The following is a 19940-nucleotide window of genomic DNA, read 5'->3' on the forward strand; positions in this document are numbered from 1 at the left end:
TCTGGACTTCAGCAAAGCCTTTGACACCGTCTCCCATAGCAATCTCCTGAAAAAGCTGGCAGCCCACGGCTTGGACAGGGGCACCCTGTGCTGGGTCAGGAACTGGCTGGAGGGCTGGGCCCAGAGAGTGGTGGTGAACGGGGCTGCATCCAGTTGGCAGCCGGTCACTAGTGGTGTCCCCCAGGGATCAGTGTTGGGCCCTGAAGCCAGACAAGGCCTAGAAAGCAAGGGGAGAGTTAAATTCAGAATATAGGTATAAGTGAGAGCACAAAGAATTTGCCAATACTTAGCTAGGGTGTACTGCCAGAGCTTAAAGATTAGGTGGTACCGTACACTAGAAGAATGCTCACACACCTAACATAAGTAAGATAAGGGGCGAACTAGGGGCTGGAGTCCAAAAGTCTTGCAAAATTCACCATGGAGTCAGCAAAAACCAAGAAAGTTGAAAAGTTCAGCTGAGGAAGAAGAGTAAAAATGCGACCCCCTGAGGCTGAAGAAACAGGAACGACCACCAAACATCACCTCAAAAAGACAACTCCACCCCAGGCTCTGCCCAGACTCCGCCTATTATGAATATTATAACTAGATGTTGCAATTATATGAATATGTATATGAAAATGTCGAAATCACCTGTAAAAATGGTATATAATCCTGTCTTTTCACTGAAAAGGCAGAGCAGTTTGTCCAGCACGAGCTGGCTGCTCTCCAACATTGCCTTAAATAAATACCTCGCTGCTTAAAGACTAAAACCCTTGTCTCTGAGCAGTTTCTCCGTCTGTGCCTTTTGGAGCATAAAATTGGCATCAGCCCAGTTCTGTTTAATATCTTTATTGATGATCTGGATGAGGGGATTGGGTGTACCATTAGCAAATTTGCAGATGACACCAAGCTAGGAGGGAGTTTCTATCAGCTGGAAGGCAGGAAGGCTCTGCAGAGGGACCTGGACAAGCTGGAGAGGTGGTCTGATTCCAATGGGATGAGATTCAACAAGGCCAAGTGCTGGGTCCTCCACTTTGGCCACAACAACCCCATGCAGCCCTACAGGCTGGGCACAGAGTGGCTGGAGAGCAGCCAGGCAGAAAGGGACCTGGGAGTTTGGCTTGACAGGAAGCTGAACATGAGCCAGCAGTGTGCCCAGGTGGCCAAGAGGCCAATGGCATCCTGGCCTGGATCAGGAACAGCGTGGCCAGCAGGACCAGGGAAGTGATTCTTCCCCTATACTCATCTGGGCCCCTCAGTTCAGGAAAGGGGACTGAGGAAGGATACTGAGGTGCTGGAGCAGGTCCAGAGAAGAGCAATGAGGCTGGGGAAGGGACTCGAGCACAAGTCCTATGAGGAGAGGCTGAGGGAGCTGGGGTTGTTCAGCCTGGAGAAGAGGAGGCTCAGGGGAGACCTCATCACTCTCAACAACTCTCTGAAAGGAGGCTGTAGCCAGGTTGGCGTTGGTCTCTTGTCTCTTCTCCCAGGCAATCAGTAGTAGGACAAGAAGATATGGTCTTAAGCTGTGTCAGGGGAGGTTTAGGTTGGATATTAGGAAGAAATTTTTACAGAGAGAGTAATCAGACTGGGAGGTGGTGGATTCACCGTTCCTGGAGGTTTTTAAGACGAGACTGGATGCAGCACTTGGTGCCCTGGCCTAGTAAGCACAGCGGGTTGGACTTGATGATCTTGGAGGTCTTTTCCAACCTGGTTGATTCTATGATTCTATGATTCTATTACAAGCTTCCTTGTATCCATGCTTACAAGCTTTCCTTTCTTTGCATTCTACATCTGATGAAAGTTCACTTTCTAAATGATATAGTAAAAGTAGATTGTTACATTCAATATAAATTTTCCTATGTGTAGTATAATCTCCTTAGTTCTAGTTTATATTGTTTGCATCCTCTAAACAATTTTATTCTCATTTGGGTATAATATTTTTTGCGCATTTGTACATTTACTTACATCTTTAATAAACTATATGTATGCATCTCTCATCTTTTTTTCTCAAATAAATTCTGTCATTTTATTTTCAGCATGGTCTGTCTTTCTACCTCTCTATGCGTGAAGTAGAATACATTTTGTCATGTAAATCACGTGCACTTTTTGAAAGACTTATTTTTCTGTTCCATCATCTATTATATAATGACAAACTCCTCAGGACTTTTTATTGTCATACACTACTGAAATCTGCTGGAATTCATTTCTACGAATGTTGTCATGTACAAGATAGATGCTTACATCTAATCTAGTTACTGACTTTATATCCAGTGGAGAGAAAACATATTTTGCATAGAATGACTCATCTCACCCAAAGATAGGTACTTGCAGGTCGGATGAATAAACTGCTGCAAGAGCCTATTTCAGCCTCCTGACTGTAAAGGGTGTCTGTGGTGACTGGACTAGACTTAGACATGTAATTTTTACATGCCTAAATCTAGGTGAGACTTCTCTAATTTGCTCTGCTGAATAATTGGTCTTTAACTATGAATTGAAGACTTATCTCAAGGAAGAGTCCCAGGAGTTTGGAAACTGTAACTCAATTATTGTAAACCACATTACCACCTTCTTTGTACCTCAGCTTGTCCATTAGTTCTTCTTATTGTTGTTGTTATCCTTCAAGGGAGAAATTTGTATTAAAGGAAGACTTCCATACTCGGAAAGGATGGTGGAAATAATAAGTAGAAAGGGAAAAAGTAAAAGAAAGGTACAAAAGGAATTATTTTGCATCATGTGAAGAGGAAAATTAGTTAGCCAATGGAGGTTTTATATGAAGAGGAACAGATCTAAATCTTGGAGATGAGGTTGAAAGGGAAATTCTGACTTACTGATTGCAGTAGGGTTAGAGAAAACAGGTGAAGTGGAGACTGTGCTACGATCATGGAGCAGATTTTTATGAAAATGTTTGGGCTACCTGCAATGGATAAGATGTAATATAAAGGTCAGAAGGAACAGCAGAGGTACAACTTCAAACATGGGCAAGCAAAATACAAGATCTGGTGTTTACCTCCATGTGGAGAGAAGAAAATTATAGTTATGTCATAGAGTCTCACCTTCTCTGTCAGTTTTGTTAGTATCACAGGGAAGAAAAGGCATTCTAGACTGAATTTTATTCTTTGTTGTTCAGTCCTATTTGGTTTTTTTTCTATGTTCAGTTGCTATTTTATACTTCATTATTTTGTTTCAAATTATCCCAAATTAGTGAAAAAGGAGATCCCTCAGTGAAGATATGCTATGTTCCATGGCATTTCCCGAATCGCATTTTCAGTTATTTATTTACAACATCTCCAGAATGATAACATGAAATAGAGCTGTAATATACGTAATTTTATTTTTTGTGTGTTTTGATGAACTAAAAATTTGAAATGTGAGTGTCATAAACCAAGTTATGGCATAAGCTAATATTCATTGTACACCAGGAACTCACACTGAACTCTTCTGGAGTCCTAGGCTCACCGAGCATATGAAACTATTTAATGTCTTGAAAAAAAATAAGTATCTATGGATATATTTTTAACTGAAGCTGATTTATATGATTTGTATGATATTTAAGAAAATCAGTGTTTATTCAGTCATATGAGTGGAGAATCTAAAACTGCTGAAATAAGAGACTTACCGCACAGATCAACTATCTGTGTATTGGACCATACAGTTGAGTCTTTTGCTGTGCCTGGGGTAGTCTGAAGATGATCTACAGTGACTTGTGTACTTGCTGATGCACAGTTCTTTTCTGGATTGCATGGCAAGCTGTTGGCAGTTGCGGGGCTGCAGGGCTGGCCTCTACAAGGAAAGGGCATAGCCAGTTCCAGTTGGACCTACCTCGGCCATAGCCCAGTACATCATCCCAGTGTTGCTACGTGGAAACGAGCTTCACATTGATGGCCTGTACATGTTAAGGTATCCCGTAATCAAACCATGAAGCCACAAGGTCCAAGGACTGGTATCCACACGCCAGCATACAGACAACAGATGGAGGCTGGGTACAGAGAATATCCCAAGAAAAAAATTAAATAAATTGAAGTAAAGGAGGTGGGGTCATTCCCTCTTTCTTGCACATGTATTGCTGCTTCTTTATTCCTTATATTGTCAATTATAATTCTACTTTCAGGGAAAGAGATGGTTACTTAGATGACAGGAGAAAGTCTCTATTTTTTTTAAATGCTCATCTGCAGTCAGTGCAGATAACCCTTACCCACAGCTAAAGCAAGTCAAACAGTAAAGAAATTTGAAAGCAAATTGAAAACTCTTGACTAATCTGATTTTTGGTGTGTGAAGTCCTAGGTGCAGTCATACACATATAGATAACTACACATTTAAATTATCATGTCAACTTTATCAATATGTGCTAGAATGGTAATTGCCTGTTTTTGTACTTACAATGGCGATTCATTCTACTGCCTATTCTCAAAAGATTTAATATTTTTTGAACAAGCATTTGCAAAGTTTGGAGGCTTTCCTGCAATTTTTTGCCTCCACTGCCTTTTGACTTCAGTGCTATATGAAAATATATATGCATTTAGATGTTCTCTCAAAAATACATAATGATTGTTACCTGTTCTATCTTTGAATGAGCTATAATCTAGTATGCTGTGATCCACTTTTGTATCAGACTTAGCAATAACATATAGTACAGATAAACTGTAATTGGCTTGACACTTCAATCTAAAGAGTTGTAAAATGTGTCTTTGGTTTTTAGTAGCTAGGAAAAAAATTCATCTCCAACTAGCAATGGAGTCGTGCTTGATGTCATTAGAGATCTATATTTCCTGTCTGACAGATTTTAATGCCTCCTTTTTATTATTAATGAGGTATAAGATAAAATTCAGAAAAGTTATCTCAATGGCTTTGCAATCTAAGTATCACTGAAAGTCAATTTAATATATTAATATAATTGACTGAAAGTCAATTTAATATTATAACTTTTGAAAAATGAACTTACTGGAAACTTGTTTCTGTCTACTTTGTTACCTGTTGGAAAGATGTGCAAGCAAACCTGCTGTCTACTCCTTTGACCAGAAAAAAATTTAATGACTGTAGCACTTCCCACAGTTTAATAAACATAAAGGTGTTTAAATCAAAGTTTCCTGTGATCTAAGTAGGTTAAGTACAATTAAACAGACTAAAGTAACACTATTCTTCTAGAACCTCAGATGGAAAGCCCCCAAAACTGATTTTCCATATACATGACCATGTATAGCTACCAGACCAGGATTGCTTCTGAGTAGGGACAGCTTAGATTCATTTTGAAGGTGCTTTAAGAGAACACACCTCATCACCAGTCTTCTCTCTTCTTGAAGCGAGGGGCACCAGCCTGAATTATTCTGATAAAGAGAGATGCAGAAGTACAGTCTGATGACATAGGTGATCTCCTGAGCTGCATTGCAAACAGCACCATTTTTCGCTACGCTGTTAAATGGGAAAGAAAAACTATTCATGCGGTAAATTGAATCAGGGTAAATTATTAATAAACTATCTTAGTTCTATGTTTCCCTTTGTTTTATTTGTTTGTTGTTTTGTTTTTTTTTAAAGGAGGACTTATGTTTTCCCTTTATCCCCATAAATAATTTGTAGTAAAAGCTGATTGACAATTAAACATTTCAATTCTGCTATCAGTCTTCTCTGCTTCTTCAGTGTTTCCAAAGTTTGCTGAAATCAACCGTTTTCCTGTCCTTACTCCTTTTCAGCAGGGAAGTTGGTTCTCAGATGTTTTATTCCTCATTTCTGGAAATACTATAGAATAACACATCGGTCACTGACATTCTCCACATATTTTTGTAAACACATGCAGTCCCTCAATTACCTGCATGCTGAGTGGAAATTGCCTAAATGTTGCCTACATATATTTTAGGATTTTGAAAACATCACAGACTAAGTTTTTATGTAATGGCTGTACAATGCATTCAAAACCCTGTGGATGCCATTACAGAGTTTTTGCCTTGATTTTTATCTTCCTCCTTCCTTCCTTCCTTCTCTGCTAATCCCCCACAACCAAAACAAAACCATAAACAAACAAACAAACAAAATCCAAACACCACAACAAAAGAATCTTGAGATAAACAGTAGTAGGCCATTTACAAATGTATTATTGCAACAACTGTTTTATTAGAATAAATACAAAGTTAGTATTCTTAGTGGTACATACTAAGAATTTCACATAGGGATTGAGCACAAAATGCTGTGTTTTGCACACAGACTGTTTGCTCTTGAGGTCCCACAAACAGAATTTTAAGGGCTTAAGGTGAGTTGGACATCTTTTGTTTACTCTCTAAAATCAAAACACGTTACTGAATTGTCTGTTGGGTGGAAATCCTGGATAAGTATAACCTCTACTAAATGTATACTTAAAACTAAATTCTAATTAAAATCAATTTTATTTACCCCAGCTGTAGACACTTCAATTGCATAATAGCTTTAGTTCTGTCAGGGGGCCGTGGGAGCTGCAGAGAGCTGCTCCTGAAGGTGCAGCGTAGCATTCCTCGGCAGAGATCGCCCCTTCCCCTCAGGACCGCCAGGCCCCTCCTGCGCTCCCTCTCGCTGTGCACAGCACCCGCGGGCAGACATTTTCGGCGCGCCGTGTAAGCAGCGGTGCCCGATGGCTGATGCTCCGATCACATCCTCACGGGAGTCGCTGTTTGGCAGCTCCGCCGCGGGCACCGCCGTCGATGCGGCACCGCTTGAGCGGGGCAGCTCCCGCATCCCAGCGAGCCACGGGGCGGGCACCGCTGGCTGCGCGGGGAAGCGGGGGACGGAGGGAAGCGAGCAGCGCCGGGAAGGGCCGGGCAGCGCTGCCGCCTCCGCGGCTTCACCACCACGGACAGCGCCCGGCGGGCGGTGCGGGGCGGGGAGGTGGGCGGGACAGCCGCGCACAGGCAGCCGGGGGGTCACGGCGGGCACAGAGCGGCGGCCACGCGTGCGGACAGGGACACGGACACACATGCACGGGCGGCTGTCGGGCGTGCACCGACGGGGAGAACTGGCTTGAACGGGCCCAGGGCCCACGCAGAGACACCGGCGCGCTGAGACGCGCGGACACAGAGGCACTGGGGCACAAACCCACGTGCGCATTCTCGGGGATGTTCGCGACACCCACACTCACACCAGGCACTGCAGCACAGCCTGTCCCCCACACCCCGCTCACACACGCACTGTCATGTACGCGCGAGCACACAGACACACAGACACACACACAGACACACACACAGACGCACAGACACAGAGACACACAGAGACAGAGACACACAGAGACAGAGACACAGACAGACAGACAGACAGACAGACAGACACACACACAGACACACAGACACACAGACACAGACAGACAGACACAGACAGACAGACACACACACAGACACACACACAGACACACACACAGACACACACACAGACACACACACACAGACACACAGACACACAGACACAGACACACAGACACACAGACACAGACACACAGACACAGACACACAGACACAGACACACACACAGACACACACGCACACACACACGCACACACAGGCACACACACAGGCACACACACAGGCACACACACAGGCACACACACACACACACACAGACACACAGACACACAGACACACAGACACACACAGACACAGACACACACACACACACACACACACACACACACACACACACACACACAAGCTCTCGATTCTTCACGCGCGCCCGCCCCGCCCCCGCCGGCCGCGCGCCTCCCGCCTGGCGACAGCCAATGACGTTGTGAGTCTCCCGCCGGGAGGCGCAGCCACCAATGGGAGCGGCGCGGGCGCGGACCGGCTGGCCCCGCCTCCTTACTTAAGGCGGCCGGTGGCCGAGGGTCGCTCAGTGGTGGGAGGAGGGGGGGGCGGGGGCAGAGGCAGCGCCAACGAGCGCGAGCATCGGCGCGCTGCGACCCGCGCACGTGCCCGCCCCGCAGCACGGCGCGAGGGGAAGGCGGAGGCGGGGCCGGGGGCAGCGCGCGCCGCGGGAGGGGCGGCGGCACCTGCGGGGCGGCCGCGGGGCGGCCACCGGCAAGCGGCGGCCGAGGGCGCGGAGCGGCGAGCGGACACTCCGCGCAGCCCGCCCGGCGTGCCCGCGGGCATGGAGCAGGACAAGTACCTGCCCCAGCTGATGGCCGAGAAGGACAGCCTGGATCCCTGCTTTGTTCATGCCATGCGCCTCCTGGAAGACGGTGAGGCTCCGCGCCGCGCTCCCCCAGCCGGGACGCTCCTCTGGCTCCGGGCGCCGCGGGGCGAACTGGGGTCTGCGGGCGGGCGGGCGGCGGCGGCGGCGCATCCCGAGCCGCCCGCGGGGGGACCCGGCCGCGCGTGGGCGAGGGGCGGCGGAGGACGGAGAGCTCGGAGCCGCCCCGGACCCCGCGGCCAGGGACCGTCCGGCGGAGCTCCGGCGGCAGCGGCCCCGTGTGACCCGCTCCCCTCCCGCCCCGCCGCCGGGGCTCGCTCGCCGTGCGGCGGCTCTGCCGCGGCCAGTTCGCCTGTGCGGGAAGCGCTCCCCCGGCGCCCGGGTTCACTTGCACAAAGACAGATGCTGGCGTCTCATTAAACTCGTTATGTCCTGTTTTCCGATCTGAAGTAATAAGGTCTATATGGTAATACTGTTATGCTGTTAATGCATCGCTGTTTTAGTTGACTGCGCGATGTCAGGCGTTGATTGGATGTGGCTTATCAATTTCACGATACTGTTTCATCCAGGGCGTGATGATTTTTCTCTGGGTTCCGTAAGGTGATCAGAATATGCTGGTCGTAATATTTTGTTATTCCGTGTAATTCGCTCAGCTTTCCTTGCTTTAGTTGGACTAGTTCAGCTGGAGGTTCTTCAAAAAGTTTATCATTTAGTCTTTTAATAACTGCTCAGTACAGTGATTGAGTGCAGGCCTTGTGGTACAGAATTTCAACTTTTGCAGAAGTGTAATTCAGTAAGTTCCCTTTATGCATGTTTTTCTTCTGAGCTTCATAATAGTTATTTTTAAAATCCCTGTTAAATTTGGAATCGAATGTTGAAGAAGTAGTAAAGAATGATGCATAAAGCAACCTATCAAGCTCTTAAATGAGACTAAGGAAAAGAAATGTGTGGTCGTGCTCTTAAAAAAGTCACACATTGAAACAAACTCACATTCAGAGGCAGTAAATAATTTCCCAAGTTCTCTTATGATTTAAGGAAAATCATAACTAATTCAAACTTACTGTGCTAGCAGTAAGTGTCTTTGTCTGTCAGCAGTTTTTATATTGTCTTTCCTTAATGTACGTTCTATTGATTCTGAATGAAGATACTGAGTCCAGGTTTTGTTAGAGTGCCCCTGTTTGATAGCTTGGAAATTCAGCATGAATACTGATACATTTAGTACCCTTTCGTCATAGCTGCCTTGCTGCTGAAGAGGCAGCCATGCTGCTTTTTACAGCTGTTTTTCTAATAATCATACGGTAAACAAAGTCCTTATTTCTTAGAGGAATGTATTTTTTGCACCTTGCAGTTCGATCTTTTCCCAGAGGGGGGAAGTATCCACTGAGAGTGTGCATGTGTGCCTGGGAAAGGAGGAAAATGCAGGAAGGACAAAACCGAAAGCATGCCAAGTAAAGTACAAAAAGGAGAATAAAATAGGTGTTTCTAGGTGTCAAGTTCATGCGGAAATTGTATTTTGGGCAAATGTGTGATTGAATAAATTAATAGTTTTCTCATTCCTTCTTACCATAACTAGGACTATGTATATTTAATTGGATTTTTTTTAAAAGATGAAGGTGAGTTGCCTGAGAGAATGCTAATGTCAGATTCACGCCAGGTACCTGGCATTATCCTTCAAAACACCATCTGTCAAGCTTTCTAGAGATTTATTTTAGAGTCTAACATACGATGACTGTTTAAACACTCAGCAAGGTAAGAGTGTAACTACTTAAGGAAACAAGACTTAATGCACTGGTTGCTGCTGGGTGTAAATAGAAGAGAAATGTATAGAATAGGCAGAATTTTTATTTGGGTGCCAGAAGAACGTGGGATTGTGGTGCAAGGATGTCTGTAATAGTGGATTTCTAGGTTATATCCACGATGAAGCAGTGTTTCCACACTCTGGATTTCTGTTGTTTAGAACGTGGTGTGTGCGATCAGCTACGTCCACAACGATAGCAGCCAGGTGTTATTTTTATGGTGTCCTAAGCTTTTTTGATTGCCAGTACATTTTGTATAAAATGCGTAAATGTAGATATGAAGATTTTGCTTCAGAGTCCAGAGCCTCAAGCATTCACTCTGAAAGTGCTGTGTCGTTTCATGTCGGTTGCTAGAACCTGAGGTTGAGGAGAGACATGCTGCTGTGTGAAACTGCAGAAGGACACACAAATGATAAGCATTCCAGAAAAATGGTTTTGATTTGCCACAGTGGATTTACTTGTAAAGGTAAAAAACTCCCTCCCCGCCTTTTTTCCCCAATAATTTTTTGTTTGTTTGATTTTGTTTGTTTGATTTGGGCTTTTTTGTTTGTGTTTACTTAACCTATATTAAAACCCAGAAATTACTTATGATTTTAATATGTAGGTGTGTGTCCTGCAGGTTGATGTATGTCGGAGGAATACTCGAATTAGTAGCTATTTACCCCTCACCACTGAGGGATGAATAGAAGTCATCCTTAAGGACTGATTTACTTTAGTCCTTACCTGGGTGTGGTAAAACCCACGGAAAAGGGACATTTACTGTGGTAGAGAATTTGCATACTTAGCAAACAACACAAAGAAACGTGAGGAAAAAGGTACTACTGCTGCTTAAATATAAAAAAAGAAGGCATAAAACAATTTCTTGAAAAATCACTGAGGGAATATGTGGTGGATTGTGACTGTGAACCCTGTGTCCAAATGACTAATCGAGTGCCTTAATTAGAAGATACTTTATTTCCCCCTGGGTCATTATCTGTTTCATATAGAAATAGATCCTACATGATTATTGCACTATTAGAAAAGTCGGTTATAAGTCATCTATTAGAAGAACTTGTGAATTGTGAGGGGTTGGTGATATTTGCCTCAGTCTGTATAAGTTTTTTCAAACTTTAGCAAAATGAACATACTTATTCTGATAATATAGTCCAGTCAGTAAGGACAACAAAAGACCTCTTTAGTTGAGCTCTAAATAATAGACAAGTCTCCATTTGTTGGAAAGGGGTTTTCTCTATCAAGTGAACTATTTTGGATACCAAACGGTTATAAGATGTGGAAGAGTCCCAATGTCTCATGGAAAGTTTTAAATTATTTTATTGTAAATTGATTACCAGTAGTTATTTTCTTAGGTAAGATTGTACTGTTTCTATTCAGGAGTTATCCTGATGCTTGGTCAGATAGAAAATGTTAGAAGTGAAGAGCATGTTCTTGAGCAGTGCCTTTTGTACCCCACTTGTGCTTATACTGCAGCACACTCTAGAGAGTTCTCCTCCAGGGAGAACTGCAGGTGCCTCTGTTCTGGTGCTGCTTCCTGCTTCTGTCTGTTACTTTTGCACGTATGTAAATATTTATTGTTTTGTGTATGATATCTGTGATTATGAATATAAAAATAAGTATGTGACTGTAGCTGTGAAGGTGTGGATGACACAGAAAGCTACAACGAACTGGAACTGTTCGGTAGTTCAAAATTTGGTTTATATCAGCATTATATTTAATAAGCTGAAGTGCCAGGTAATTGTCTATATACTTTTGTGTACAAGCAAATTATATACATATGTGTTTATATTTGTGTGGCTTTGGAATATCTTGTATTATTAAAGCCAGCTAAGTGTTTTGTAATATAAACGTAAAGGAAAAAGACCTGTTGGAAAGAGCTGACCAAAGTAAGAGCATCTCTCCCCATGGAAATATCAGCATTACTTGGGTAATGAGGTAGCTAATTTCTCTCTATAATGACAGTACAATTGACCTCAGAATTTCGGTTGGCATTCTGAAGGCATTGAGAATTGGGCCTTTAATTTTAATCTTGAGTTAAGTCTCTAGATTATTCCACATGGCACAGAATGAGTTTGTTAAACCTCCAAGTTGTGTAAATTAGACTCATATAGCTCAGCATCATAAAGCTCCTTGTAGGACGGGACATAATTATTCAAAAGATTAGCCTTTGCACTCAGTGAGCATTAGTACAGTCTTTCATGCAAACCTGCAATAGTTGTTCCAGCTAGTATAAAACTGTTGATGCAAATTAATTTTGTCTTATATTCAGGATTTCAACTAATATATTTGCTTTGTGTGGGTTTTGGATTTCTTTGGACTATTGGAGACTCATTTGCTTTTCATATAGGAAGGCAGATTTAGTTCATGAGTGTGTGTTTCTGTTAAAAACTTGGGATAATAATAAGGTTGCCGTATGAAAATTATTTGTCTTGGAAATATAGTATATGGTAATCATATCCTTAACCCTAAATGTGAAAGGCTGTTGTTCAAGCCTATGACCTGCTAAAATCAGGCCTCTGATACTTTTTAATTTTTATCAAATTTTTCATTGAAAACTACCTGTGAAAATATGCTTACAAATTTATTAATTTACTTGTCTAAACAAGCCTTTGGATTAAAATAAGATTAATCCGAAATGTTTATGTAAGTACAGACATTAATATTAATCTATGAACAGTCCCTTTTCTGCTTATTGTTTCTTTTTTCCCTGATGTTTACATCAGGTGAGACGAAATCTGTGTTTATAAAATAGTTGGTATTAATCATAGTTTGCTTTGCTGTCTCAAGAAATGCAGTGTAAATAACTGGTAGATTGACTCAGAAAACACCATAATATTCAGAATGTGTATTTTGGATATCTTGATTTCATTAGAAACTAGATTTATATATTGATCAGTTGGAACCTTTTCAATAAAAAGTGCAAACTCTAGATGAATAAAAGGTACTTATGATTTCTATAAAGTAGTGATGTGCTAGCAGTTCCAGACTTGGTTCAAAGCTCAGTACAGTTAATGGGAATATTTCTGTTGCTATTAGTGGGCTATCAGGCAGTCATTGTAATACAAATATGATATATTGACTGATATAGCCAATAGACTTGTAATCATGAAAACTGATAGAATATACTGCAGGTGTTAGAACTGACTGCATTTTGCTTTTTGTATTTTTTTTTAAAGATGATTTTTTTTTGTCATGATGTGACAACATATTATGTGTTCGTAGCTCGAGGAAGTGCTTTTGTCTTGCAGAATGTAATGCAGATAAATCCCAAGTGATAACTGGATTTAGGGAAAACAAAAATACTATAAAATATTAGAATGAGAGTAACAAAGCAACCATTGTGTTTATATTGCCCCCAACTTTTTAGTCATAAAATGCAGGCTTGGTTAAGAGGAGAGAAATAACAAATGATAGATGTGATTTAAAAAAATAAAAATAATAAAACTGCCTTTCAGACATCTGAAGTAGCTTAGGACCATTTGATCTGTGATCTTAGAAAACATGTACTTTGAAAAACAGTAAATTGTTTTTCAAAGAGATAGCAATATAAGTGCAGTAAGTGAAGGTTAGATTCTGATACCCTTGTCTAAAAAAAAAGGTGCTTCGTTCTTTAAATAGTGCTTGAATCAATGGAGCTGGTTAAGGTGCAATTCAGTGCAAATAGCAGAATTTAGTACCAACTCTTTAAGGGAAGGTCAAAGACATTTGCTGAGGCTTATCTGGATGGCCAGAGGCTCATCAACAAAGTGTGCTGTTTTCTGGCAACATGAATGTTTTCCTTGGAAGGAGAAGAAAATTTTTGGTTTGTCTTGGGAATTCTTTCAGTAAATTTATGTCATATAAGGTCTCCTTGGTGTATTCATTCAGGGAGCACCTGCTGTAACTGTCCATCTCTCTTCCTTCGTGCTTCTAAGTAGATATTTTTAAACTCAAGAATTTTTAAAATTGATAATATTTGCAGTCAGTACCAGGAAAAGGCAGAATACCTGGACAACTGAGTAGAAAATTCCAGACAACTGTTAACTTCCCAAGCACTGATCACCTCTGTAATGTGTAGAATAGAGTGGCCATTCCTAGCCAGGAGGTGGCATGATTGGGCTCCACATGCCAAAATAGAGCTTTATATCCGGACACCTTCTGGGAAAGGGCTTGTCTGGCCCAACAGATGTATCAAATTCGTGTTCATTGGATGCATGCTTTTCTCCTGTAGGCAGTATGCAGACAATATATACTGACAGGCAGATTTGCTGGAGCATGCTGGGCTATTTAGTAGTCTTTAAAATCTGATAGGATCAGTAGCGACCAGTGAATGAGTCTCTTAATAAAGGCTGAACATCTGCCTAACCCACCAAAGTAGTCTCATGAGAGTGGAACAGTTCCTCCATGACATGTGAGGATGTGGGTTTCAAGCTCAAAGTGCAAGATGTGTTGGGTCTTATTTTAGAAGGCATAAATGTAGCTGCTGTTTGGTAGTTCCTCTCACAAGTTTTATTAAAATAGGAATACATCACGCCTCTCTGTGCCTTGCAGCTGTACCGTAGGTTAAACATTCTGCTTATATGAAGCAGTTGTTTTTTTGATCGGCAGGGTTGCTGCAGTTATGTGGCACTTCAGGGTAAGAGTGCCTTTTCAAAAACAAGCAGTTTTTAGCTGTTTCAGTTTAAATCTCTTCTCTCCAACAGAGTGCTGAATGTGAAGGAAAAGTCAGTGTCCTCACAAGCTGATCTCAGAATATATATTGTTCTTTAAAATATTTTAAGAATAAGAAATAGGAAAAGTGTTTTCATCAAGAATTTGAGGTGTAAAGAAAGCAAACATGCTAGAAAAAAGCAAAAGCTATTTTGCAGATGGTTCCTGTTAAGCAGGGTGAAGGTATGCATTCATCTTTTGTTCACCTTGCATTTTTTGGTCCTTGGATGGGCATCAGTGTGCTGTATCAGAATAAGCAAGGAAGCAGACAATTTTTAAAATGAAGTGTGTAAAGTATGGAACTTTACTGATGCTGCAGTTTAGTCTTTGGCTGTATAAACAAATAAGGACTGTGCAGTCTGACCAGAGAAATGAAAAACCTTAATACTTGTGTAAAGATCTGAGGTGCGTAGAATATGGAATTTTGACTTGTTTCTTTCCTGTACTGTATACCTGCAATGAATACATTCTAAAACTCCCATCTGTAAGATGTAGACTAATGTTGAATTTCATTCTAATCTTTGAGATCTCTAAGTGAAAAGAGTTTCATAAGAAATGCATATTATTATTATTACTTTTAATATGAAATTATTATTTTTAAATTTGCAGACAAAAATAATCCTGGTTATTACAGTCCTCTGTAAATCCTGTCACATTTTGATTAGAATCCTGCTGGAAATGAGTACAGCTATTTCCTTATTGTAAAAAGGGTCAGAACTAATAAAAACTATGAAGAAGAATTATCTAAGACTTTCAGCAGATTAAAAACCTCCAAACCCCTCCTGCAATGTTATGCCTGTTTCTAATTTCACAACTTTTGTTGTTGGAAGGGAATTTTTTAGTTTAAATACTGAAAAAAAATATCAAGTGAAACTTATAATAATGCTAATGTGGTAGTATTGAAGATCGTCCACATTTAATTAAGATGATACAAAGTTTTGATGGTCATAAATAGCCACATAAATGGTTACATATATCATATGTGATATAACCAAAGACATCTTAAAAACTTCAAATGCTCTACTTGCACTGGGCATGCCTGTTTATTGTTCTTGGGTTAGCATGATGCAAAGACTGAAAGGGACAGGGCAGGTCACTGCTGATTTAGAATTTCTCTGCACCTGCTGAAGTGTTCATCAAATACTGTAACATCTAATTCTTATTGTAGGGGTTACAATGAAAGATGTAAACTTCAAAATCTTTTGATTCATGAAGTACTTTGAATTCTGGCAATTGATGTGACTTGGAAAAAGTAATACTTCATGCTAATCTGTAAAAGTTTTAATAAAATCTGCATTCCTCCTTTTAACTCTCTTTTGAATTTGCAAAAGAAATTCTACTTGTTTTATAGTAGAAGCAGTTTAGATGTGCTAACTGGCGAAGACAGGTTTGTCTTCAGCAAAAGCAAAAGTAGGGATCAAGGCCCCTGGCTCATAAACAGTCAACTTCCAAAGAGCAGCACTGCAAATTGAGGAAAAATGATTTTCCTAAGATGTGTGAGCACTGGAAAAAGAAAACAAATCCCCATTTGGCATATTCCCCAAGTTTAATGTTCCCTAGGATTCAAATGTGTGTTTCAAAGCTCTCTTTCCAATGCTTGAAGTTAGGGAATTTGCCATGAAATCAGGGACTTGGTGTGTATGTGTTAAAATAGCTTTTCAGTATTGAAAAATTGAGTTAACTTATCTCTTAAGTGTAAATTTTATTTTTCATATTTCTGGTAATGTAGGCTCATATTGCTGATTTTTCTAAGCAAACTTGTTTCTTGTATTTTGTCTTTTTTGAGATTCCGAAAAGAACTTTTTGGTGTTGTCTGGGTGAGCTCTAGCTGGGAAAAGAGTGAAACTTTGTTCTTCCTAAATACTTAGGACTATGCTGATTTGCTGCAGCTATGAAGCTGGCTCCCTGACTCTGCTGTTTCCAGCTAAAACTGATTTTTCTCCAGTTCTGCTGAAAGCACCAAACTTAAGTGACTTGCTGTGTCTTCTGTTGATGTTTGCAAGGTAAGTGAAAAACTGATAAAATGCAGAATTCCAAGAGACGTTTCTCCTCCCTGTCTTTCCATTCAGTAGGAAAATGGCAAGTTAATTTTGGTAAATGATGCTTATTATCCTGGTGTTTCCATAGGACTGTAGAGCTATCTAATAGATTAGCTTTCACACAGATATATATATTTCAAGTTATTTCACTAATACTTGTATGCAAAATAGTGGGATTTAGCCCATTGTTAAATCTGAAATAACACCCTCCTCATACTCATAGATCCAGGTAAATATAGGACTTGTATCAGTTTATTGTTATGCTCAAAAGCCATTGGCAGGTAATCCACCACACTCAGTTCTTATATTGCATGGACTCTTTTTCCTGATCCTACACACTCCTATTTAACAAGATCATTCTATCTTTGTAAATATACTATTGCAGAATGCCCTGTAATTTATTCTATTTGATTTGTTAGAGATCTTCCAGATGCTGTTGCTGCTGTTACTGTAGTGGTTGTTCTTTGCTTGCTTCAAATGTTTTAGTGTAAACACCAACAGATCAGGGTGTGCAAAAGCCCCTGTAAAGGATGGTTTACTCATCAGTGGGGATGAGTAAAGCAAAGGGATCCTAGGTCAGCAGGGAAAGTGGAAAAACGGGTGCTCATGTTACCTATTTCGTTACTCTTCTTTTTCCAGAAGATTAAACTGCGCGGTAACCTGGATATACAATAGTTTATGCTGAGTTGTGCATGACAAAAAGGTGTTCATACAGTACTAGCTTGTTAGAACACACAAACTATCTATTCAGCATGAAAATACTCTTGCTGCTCCAAAGTATATGAATAATCTGAAATAATATGTCAGATGCAAGGGAGAAGGGAGGACTAAGTTTTTTGCTTGAAATATTTTGATGCAATGATTTTTTGTAATAAGGAATGTTTGTGCTGTCAGCTATCCAAGTGCTTCTTGTGGTGGAAGTAGAAGGAGATGTCTTCATCAGAAAGTGGAAATGGAGCAGCTTTTGTTTAGACACAAGCAGGAACTTAATGTGATTCTGCATCCATCCAAACACTAAAATGTCCTAATTTGGAGATAAATAGAAAATAATTAGAAGCTAATATCAACTTTTGGCTGGAACTTTCTGGTTCTTGAGAATTCAACTTGTCCCTTTTCACAGCCTTTAAAGTTTTTTTGTTTGTTTTTTAAATAATGAAAAAGTAGGATGGAGAAATGCAAGAGTGGGGAAAAGGGAGGAAAGGTGGAAAAACGACAAAAAAATAATGGGAAGATTGTAAAGGAAGTAGAAAAGAGAGTAGTGGTACACAAAAGGGTATAGAGAAGAAGATGTGATAATTAAGTGAAGAAAATATCAATTTAACAGGTGAAAAAGATTCTGTTATTTTAGCTCTGAGAAACTGATGAAAGCACAAGATATTGAACATGTAATAAGGACTTCTGGAAGCTTTTAGTTAAATTTTATTCAATTAGAATAGATAGATAAAAGTAGGGGCTAGTAAGCATTTGAAAATGCTGTTTGGTCATTTAAGAAAAATTAAAATAAAATTCAACTCTTTCTGAAAACCTTCTGTTAAGAATGAGATAATTTTGAAACTGTTGTATTTCATGTGTTCAGAGATACGCTATACGTATCTGCCATACCTATATATGTATTAAATTATGCAGTAATTAAACACAACAATCTGTTTTGCAGAGATTCTCCCAATTTTATACTAAACAGCATCTGAGATATTGCCTGCCCTTGAGATATTTGCAGTCCTTTTGGAATATTATGGTTATCCAGTTAACAGTTTAATTATGCTTTTTATTTTAAATGGTAGTATTATAAGATTGAACAGATTGACGTTTTAGAGTTTCCTTCTTTCTTTACATAATTGAGCCTGCAAACTTTGCAATGTACTAGTGGTAGGAGCTGTGAACTTAGGTTTTGATTTATATCAGGTAGAATTACTTCAGGATAGAATCACCAGTTTGACTTAACTGAAATATTTACTACATCTTGCATTCCGAGTCAGATTGTCGTGTTTGGTCACTTTTCTTTCCTTATATAAATGCAATATCCTTGGGATAGTTTCCTGAATTAGTTTCTGGTAGTGTGAGTTTTCAGATTTTTGTTGAAATTGCTGACAGTTTCTTCATGATTTGTACCATTCCTTAACAGTGAATCAGAATCAAACTGCAGAACCTTTTTAAGATGCATACTTTAAGATTATTTTTTCACTTTTTTTAAGTTGGGGTTACTGACTATTTGAGATCCATCTTAAGCCATACTTCCCTATATGTCACTTAAACAAAAGCACGGAACTATGGATTACTACAGAACATCTTATGTCAGAGACAGCAGATTAATAAGCTAATAAAATTGATATGCAGGACTGTATTATGCATCATATCTTCTCATTAGGTTGTTTTAGGAAAGAGAGAACAATCATCTAGAAAAAAACCCCAACCATAAAGTCTTACAGCTTAAGCTTGATTTTTGCTTAACTCTTTTTTTCCTGAAATTCTGAGGAATTGTAACTGCCAGATCTTTCCAGATTGATTTATGGTCACTTTTAGCTCAGATGACAACACTATCTAGTTTGATATTTGTCTCTCCTATTGAATTCTGTTTACGTATAGTAACACTTTGTTTTCATTACACCCAAAATACAGAAGCTGTTGGCTCTTAAACTGTTGCAGATGGGCTGCTTCAGTACTCTCCAATATGTCATGAGGCCATTTTGGTCATATTTATTCTAGAATACTTAGAAAATGGAAATTTCTCATTACTCTGTTTTTAGAGTTGTTTATTATGTACTTTGGACAGGAGTAGTCATCATTGGCTGCTTCCGATATCTGGATGAGGTGGGATTTTGTTACACTGTTCACTATCCCGAGGCACCTTGGTACCTTTCCATTTGTCTTGTAGGGCACACGGCTTAGTTCCTGTCTCTTTCTTACAGTGATCTCTGTTCAATTTACTGTGTTAATTTTTCTGCAGAACATCCTGCATTTGTTTCTTCAGTCTTAAACCAACTCTCCAACTCTGTCCAGGAATGTTCCAAATCCTTGGGGTTTTGTGTAGTTTATCTAAAGGAGAGTTCCATGATCTTTAACTTCCAAACTCCTCCAGTAGGAGGTTTGGCTTCTTTATAGAGCACCTTCTTGTAGCTACAATCTCAAGTTAGGATTTGTTCACGTACCAAATTCAAGCTGTTTCATTGATACCTAATATTAAGTCTTCAAACAGTTGTTTGTTTTTTATTTATTTTCTTCTGAGTATCTTTCCCTAGATTTGAATTTCAGTTTCTCTCTTACCCTATGATGGTTAGTCCTCATACTTTTGAAAAAAGTGTTCTTCATC

The 19940-nt window shown here is 40.3% G+C and overlaps 2 protein-coding genes across 25 annotated transcripts in view; one reads left to right on the forward strand and one right to left on the reverse strand.

Annotated features, from left to right (window-relative positions):
• Nucleotides 1-3356: 3356 nt before the first annotated feature.
• On the reverse strand, nucleotides 3357-7804 carry LOC135411997 (uncharacterized). 2 transcript variants are annotated; one of them, XR_010429452.1, is made up of 3 exons: nucleotides 6358-7804; nucleotides 5248-5385; nucleotides 3357-3955 (listed from the first exon to the last, which is right to left on the reverse strand). XR_010429452.1 is itself a non-coding variant. In XM_064650309.1 (2 exons), exon 1 carries the CDS (start codon nucleotides 7042-7044, stop codon nucleotides 6400-6402), a length of 645 nt encoding a protein of 214 aa, XP_064506379.1. In that variant the 5' UTR covers nucleotides 7045-7804; the 3' UTR covers nucleotides 5009-5385; nucleotides 6358-6399. The 2 variants fall into 2 exon arrangements, 1 of the variants encoding a protein (XP_064506379.1); XM_064650309.1 differs by lacking the exon at nucleotides 3357-3955 and having other exon boundaries at nucleotides 5009-5385.
• Nucleotides 7805-7833: 29 nt separating this feature from the next.
• The window catches only part of KHDRBS2 (KH RNA binding domain containing, signal transduction associated 2), a 735331-nt gene continuing 723224 nt past the window's right edge, over nucleotides 7834-19940 (forward strand). For 9 of the 23 annotated variants that reach the window (XR_010429434.1, XR_010429428.1, XR_010429436.1 and 6 more), the window contains exon 1: nucleotides 7835-8164. Coding sequence is in view for 4 of the 23 variants with exons in the window: in XM_064650303.1 (XP_064506373.1) it covers nucleotides 8074-8164 (91 nt within the window). In the remaining 19 variants the exon portion in view is untranslated. Of the gene's footprint in view, nucleotides 8165-19940 lie in introns of all 23 variants that reach the window. The other 14 variants (XR_010429443.1, XR_010429441.1, XR_010429438.1 and 11 more) reach the window with 6 other exon arrangements.

Source organism: Pseudopipra pipra, chromosome 3 (genome assembly GCF_036250125.1).
Source record: "Pseudopipra pipra isolate bDixPip1 chromosome 3, bDixPip1.hap1, whole genome shotgun sequence".
Classification (NCBI taxonomy): Eukaryota; Metazoa; Chordata; class Aves; order Passeriformes; family Pipridae; genus Pseudopipra; species Pseudopipra pipra.

Excerpts from the sequence above, each read along its gene's own strand:
- LOC135411997 (XM_064650309.1), bottom strand. The coding sequence starts at position 7,044 with ATGCGCACGTGGGTTTGTGCCCCAGTGCCTCTGTGTCCGCGCGTCTCA.